The sequence below is a fragment of the Micropterus dolomieu genome, linkage group LG01, assembly GCF_021292245.1.
Source record: "Micropterus dolomieu isolate WLL.071019.BEF.003 ecotype Adirondacks linkage group LG01, ASM2129224v1, whole genome shotgun sequence".
Lineage (NCBI taxonomy): Eukaryota > Metazoa > Chordata > Actinopteri > Centrarchiformes > Centrarchidae > Micropterus > Micropterus dolomieu.
In genome coordinates, this window is record NC_060150.1 from 24,519,580 (window position 1) to 24,526,259 (window position 6,680).

Consider the following 6,680-nt stretch of genomic DNA (forward strand, 5'->3'; position numbering starts at 1 on the left):
CCCCCCCCCCCCCCCCACACACACACACACACACACAGACACACACCTGTGTGTTGTGGAAACTGAGTCATTGAGGGAGATTGCTCTGAGTGAAGTCACTCAGGAGAGATGCTGAGCTCACGCTGAGAAATGTGACTCAACGTGATGTCGTTAGAAATGAGTTGAGGAAGTTCAGAGACAAACTGCATTCCAGCGATGTTGGTTGTGTTATTTGTTGAATTTCAACAGTGCCATCCTGTGACAGCGATGGACTAATTTCTAACTCAATATCTTACTTCAAATCTATTTTACAAACTACTGTTGTATTTTTATACATTTAGGCCTCACAAGGCCTAATGAGTAATTCACATAAACATATATAAATAATTATATATGTGTTTTATAAGTTGTGTAAAATAAAAAGTAATGCTGCAGCTTTTATCCTTTGTTTTTTTAAACATTGACATCATCCAAAGAGGCAGATTATTTATTGTCTGGCAGAAAAACCTGATTTAATTTACCATACCTTGCTGCTATGAGAGAGAAGAGCTGCAGTCTTCAACTCCAGTGTTTTTACACAATGTAATGAAAGTTCAATAAACATAAGAGAAGGATGCAACTGTGTATGTTTGGTCTTTCTAAAGAAATATCAGTCATGATTTTGTCAGACCCTGTGCTTCTGTGTGTGCATTTACTGGGGACTGTTTTCAGTGGTGGATTAATCCTTTCTGTTCTAGTGAATATTTCTAGCAGCAGGATGGTGTATATGGGAGTCTTAAATTTACCATCCTACAAGAGAGAATAGTTTCATCTTTGGCACATACTGTATACATTTATGCTGTATTTATGGTGCTGGGTGTTCGGAATGATGCAGCGCAAATGTGTTGTAGTTAAAATAGGATGTGAGTTTGTAATTATCTTCTGCTGTTGGTCTTATGAGTCGATGTCATCAGTTTTTTTAATCTTCTGATAATGCAAAACAAATCCATGGAAATGGCAAGACAATTTCCATCCACTCTCTAGACCACAGTTAGGCTGGAGAATATCCAGTATGACTGGTCACTAGTCTGACTGGTAATATGTACAATGCTGCAGTCAGCTGTCTCAAATGTTAAGTGAACCAAGCTATAATTTACTCTGTAGGCTAACTAATTTTCTTTCCTGCTCTCATTGTTGCATGCTTCTCTCACTTTTTTATGACATCTGTTTACGTGACACTAAATGTTTTTGGAAGTTCTGGAAAAGTCTGAATTTATAGACTACTACAGCTGGCCACAAGTGCAGGTTTTCATCACTTAGTCCTGCAGAGGATCTCAAAAGCCTATTTTGAAGTTCTAAGGATTAGGCAAGGAGTTCCACTTTATCAGTCACAAGGGATCAGAACAAAGGAGTGATACAGTTTACCATGAACAGGCTGACAGATGATGCAGCACATTGTGTGCTGTCCTATGTTATCATCACTACACTTTAGTTGTTGGAATGTGATCTCTGTCATCTGTTCCTGTATGCTGGAAGAGTCTCAGTAAAAAGACTAAAAAGGACAAACATGAGCTCTGAGCTGTTTCTCAGTGGAGCTGCCTCATGCTGAATCTAAGTCAAATTTGTCAGTGTGAACTTCTAAAACTGTACACTACACTAAACTGTTCAGCTGTCTAGCTACTGCTGAGGTAGCGCATTAATATTACTGTGCTTTACTACCACCTATGTAAGAAGTGGCTAACTTGCCCCATCCTCCCCTACTGTGGACACAGTAAACTGAGTTAAACCATCGGGATGAACCCGTTGAACCCAAACAGAAGGCATTACATACTCCACAACACTGGGTGGCGGTGTGGTTGCCTGTGTGGATGTGTTCGTTGAAAAGTTTGGAGACTGCAGATCTGCTGTTCAGTCAGCAGCAGGCCACAAGCTGCACAGAGAGTCTTTATTACGCACGATGCCTTCTCCGATCCCCGTGACCCGCCTGCTGCCCCAAAATATCTATCCCTCTCTGGACTTCGGGACCTGCAGCAGTCCGCTAACCAAACCCTCCCACGGCTCCAGCTTACAAGTCCCCGTCCAGCGGCTCCACGGCAGAGTCGCTAGCCGGCTCTGGTCCTCTGTGATCCACTTTAAGGAGCTGCGCTCCGTCCAGCCCGTGGGCTCCGGAGGATTCGGCTCAGTCTACAAGGCGGACTACCTCGGGGAGACCGTCGCGCTGAAGAAAGTCAAGAAGTGCACCAAGAACAAGCTGGCATCCCGGCAGAGCTTCTGGGCCGAGCTGAACGCGGCACACCTGCGCCACAGAAACATCGTGCGCGTCATCGCGGCGACCACCTGCGTGCCAGCGGACTTCGGAGATGAAGGCAGCATCGGAATTATACTGATGGAGTTTGTGGGGAGCAGGAATCTGCAGCAGCTCATTTACGGATGTCCTGAGACGCTGGAGAACAGGTGGCTCAGGTACTCAACAGACATTGCACATGGCTTACAGTTCCTTCACTCCCACACCGTTGTGCATCTAGACATAAAACCAGCCAACGTGTTGGTGTCGAGTGAAGATGTCTGCAAAATTGCCGATTTTGGCTGTTCTTTGAAACTGGACCGTGGTTGTGAAGTGAGCGCCATCGGCCCCCATCTGAGCCACGTAGGCGGTACTTACACGCACAGAGCCCCGGAGCTGCTGAAAGGCGAGGGGGTGTCTCCTAAAGCAGACATCTTCTCTTTCGGGATCACCTTGTGGCAGCTGATCACCAGAGAGCAGCCCTACACCGGCGACAGGCAGCACGTGCTTTACGCGGTTGTGGCGCACAACCTGCGGCCGTCTGTTCAGAACCACGCTGTGTTTCAGTCAGAGCAGGGGCGGCTGTGTAGGACTCTGTTGAGCCGGTGCTGGAGCGGTGAGAGCAGCTGCAGACCGAGTGCTCAGGAGCTGCTGCCTCAGCTGGAGCAGCTGCGCTCCCAGATATGAGTTTATTTTAGAGCTGGTGCACAGAGAGGCCCACTGACGACTGTGGGTTTCAGAAAATGGACAATATAGGAGCATTGTAGCAGGTCCTCTCCTGCAGTGTCAGCTTTGAAGCAATGGGCTACTCACTTACTCAAATCAAAGTTGGCGAAAATAATGTGCTCACAAATTTAAATAGCTAGACTACCATATAATGATGTTGAAATTTGACAAATGTAAAACCCAAGACAGAGCACTTATAGGAATAAAAAAAAAAACCCTGCTTTGATTGCCGTTGCTCACTCCACCTGGTTTATTTATTTTTAGTTGCAAAATAGTACTGATTTGAAGTGGCTCCTACTGATCAAGCAGTAACACTGTACAGTTGTTTTCTGGGCAGTGTGGGGAAAGCCTCTTCAAAATACCCTGGAACTGATTTAGCACAATGTCACTACTCTTCTACAAGTAACATTTCAAATTTATTAAAATTTTATTCCAATTTGTAGTTGTTTTTGTTTTTTTTAAGTATTACTTGCATGAAACCAAGTGAGACTCATCAGTCTACCAACATGCTGGTGTATTTGCACTTTTTTGCAATGCTAATTTGTTATTATTGACTTGAAATAAGGCTCATTATTCCTGTAGAAATCAAACTTTGGCTTGAAGAATTTTAAACCAAGTTGGTTTTGTGTTATTTCAGCCTATTGGCAGAAGTCCTCTATTTGTTGAGAGAAAATTTTTAAAATCTGTTTGTGTAGTCCTGTACTGTTAAGATGTCATTCATGTTTCATTTGCCAACACAAAACACACTTTAAGTTACTGTTCTATCTTGTTATATATATTTTCTTAAACTAAGAAATGTGTGTTGTGAATTGAGTGTTATATGCCATGATGAGATTGTGATAGGAGATTTAAGTGTGATGGGTTTTCATTAAAATTATTTTTATACTGTATGTATTTTGCCGCCTTGGTTTTTCCTCACATCATCTTGACATGTCACTAGGCTTCAGAAACATCGTTCATCTTTCATGCAGTTTGTGTTGACATTATGTGTTTACTGCTTCCAGCTTTCATTTACAGAAGAGGCCACTGCTGCTTAAAAAATGAAAGTAGATGTATGTTTTGACAGCAGGTAATAGGTTACCTGCATATGAGAGTAATGTGCTGTACATTTGTGTTGTGTTTTGTACACAGGTATGGAATGGTCTAACTACACAAATGTGAAAGTGCATTTAAGCGCTGTGTGGAGAAGACAGGTCGGCTCTGACCAGTAATGTTAAAAATAAACCAGACATTTAATTTCCTTTTGTACATATTGTTTGTAAAGCCACAAGTGGCATAATCATATTGTACATTGTGCTCAAAGTATTCAGACCCCTTCACATTTTGTTTGTTGCCTTATGCTAAAATAGCTGAAATTCATTTTGTTTAGCACCCAGAGAACCTGATATGGAGAGGGCAGAGGAGAGTACCAGCAGCTTGGGAGAAGTCCCAGTACGCCAAAGAGTGAAATGTCGAGGTGCCAGTAATGCGTACTGGTGCGTTCCGGCTCACTTCAAGCACTGAATAGAAATAATAGTTGAAGTTGGTGAGTAGGGGAGAGCGGGGAACAACCTAACACATTTTGGTTTGGACTAAATAATAAAAATATATTTGAGTTTGATTAATCATATTTTTATTCAAGCAACACACACGTCTGCTACGAATGAACACCTTGAAGTTTGTTTGTAGGACCTACCGTACTTGCACAATTGTACTGAATGTCAAGGGAGTGAAATAATAATAAGGGGTTAGTTGTAACACTTGCTCAAAAAGTCTGTTCATTCAATACAATTCTATCTGATTTAAATAAATTATATCTTTATACTATAGGTGAACTGTTTATGGATATATACATGAAAGATTTCCACACATCCATGTAACCCTCAACCAACCATCCATCATGAGTCAGTAAATAGATGGACAGATATTTGTGGAGATTATCTCTTTCCATCCATGTAAATATATATCATATGAGGAAATTCAAATGTCTTTTCATCTAAATCACAGTCTATCATGGATTTAAATTCAAATGAATGGACCCAATGGATAGATGGATTATACCAGAATATATATATATTCTATAGTCTATATATATTGACGGGGTTAGCTGTAACACCGGGTTACAGGCGGTGTCTGGTTGCTGAATGCTTTCTGTGGCCCTTTGTATGTGAGGGTATGTGTATGACCTTTTAAATGTTTTTCTCTTGTATGAACCTTGTGGTTTTATAATTATGCTTGGTATTATGTACAGCACTTTGCAACATGTGTTTAAAAAAGGTTCTTTATAAATAAAGTTTTACTTACTTCTAACAGAACAATGACAATTAGCACACATGTTACGGTGTGTGGGTGACAGTTCTGTAGGCCTATATGTGGGGCAGTTTTCTTTCCTGTTGATTTGGGTCTTCCGGTTGGCGTGCCATCATGGGGTTCAGCCACCAATCATCAGCCTTTCTGGCTCATCTAGCGAGCTGATAAAAGTTGCCTTGTGGAAATGCCAGAGGCAGCTGTGATATAACCTGAGCAGTCTGTGCCTCTTTGTCATTGTTAACGTGTCTGATAGTTGGCTATAAAGTTAGGTTGTTTAGTATGGAAATTGATGTTAACTCGTTTGAGGCATTAGTTAATTTGGGAGCTGTGCAATAGGTTTACATTAGTTTGTTTCTTTTCACACATCTATTATTTCCACACCTGGGTCTCAGTATTAATGACTGTCTATACAAACACGAGTTTTTAAGGGTGGCTGCTACAATGTGTGTTTCATTTTTGACAGGTAAAATTAGTACAGCCAGTTAGGGTTTTGATTCTGTTTCTTTCAGGTGTCGCTGCTGTAGTGAGTTGCTAGGGACCTGTCTGGCTTGACAGGTGGGTTCTTTTGTTTGTTTGATTGTTGATTTGGTGCCACCCGCAGCCTTTTCCTTTGTTCTGTGCTTGATGTTGATTATCTGGTACCTGAGAAAAGCTTGTGACTGTTTCTTATTTGTGTCACTTAACAATAAATGGCTGAACTTGCCTGACTACATTGGTAAAATGTTGCTACCTTTACTCCTAGACCTTTACTGGTTCTAACAACACAGCTAAGACAACAGAGGGGTGGTGATGGCGCATAGATAAGATGCTTGCCTTTGGTGTGGGAGACCTGGGTTCAATCCACCAATGTGTCCCTGAGCAAGACACTTAACCCCTAGTTGCTCCAGAGGTTGCCTAGTTGCTCCAGAGGTGTGCGACCTCTGACATGTATAGCAATTGTAAGTCGCTTTGTATAAAAAGTAACACAGGAGCGACTCTTTGAATGTCCTTGAGTGGCTCAGCCTTGAACCCAATCAATCATCTCTGGAGAGACTTGAAAATTACTGTCCACTGATGCTCCCCATCCAACCTAACAGATTTTGAGAAGATCTGCAGAGAATACTGGTCAAGGTTTGCAACACTTCCTTTGACAGCCAGGACTTATTTCAGTCTTTTCTTTAATAATTAACGTGATTATTAATAGCAGCCGATGGGAAGTAAATTATTACGTTAATCGACCACCACAAGTTTGGCAAGTAAATAAACGCTCATTCATCTTTTCATAACGAACGACAGTCTGAGTTAACCTCCCGTAGGTTGTAGCTAAAGCAAGAAGCAAGTTAACGTTAGATGGCCAATGCTGAGCTAAACATGTTTACTAACCTCAGGTTACTAACCTATTTTGTGTTCAGCGCTTCTTTGTTTGGGTCTTGTTGTATGAAGT

General features: G+C 41.7%; 1 protein-coding gene across 1 annotated transcript; it reads left to right on the forward strand.

The window, feature by feature from the left end:
* The first annotated feature begins 1,842 nt into the window (after positions 1-1,842).
* mos (v-mos Moloney murine sarcoma viral oncogene homolog) lies at positions 1,843-3,858 on the forward strand. Its single transcript, XM_046062775.1, has one exon. It carries the CDS (start codon positions 1,916-1,918, stop codon positions 2,927-2,929), a length of 1,014 nt encoding a protein of 337 aa, XP_045918731.1. The 5' UTR covers positions 1,843-1,915; the 3' UTR covers positions 2,930-3,858.
* The last annotated feature ends 2,822 nt before the right edge of the window (positions 3,859-6,680 follow it).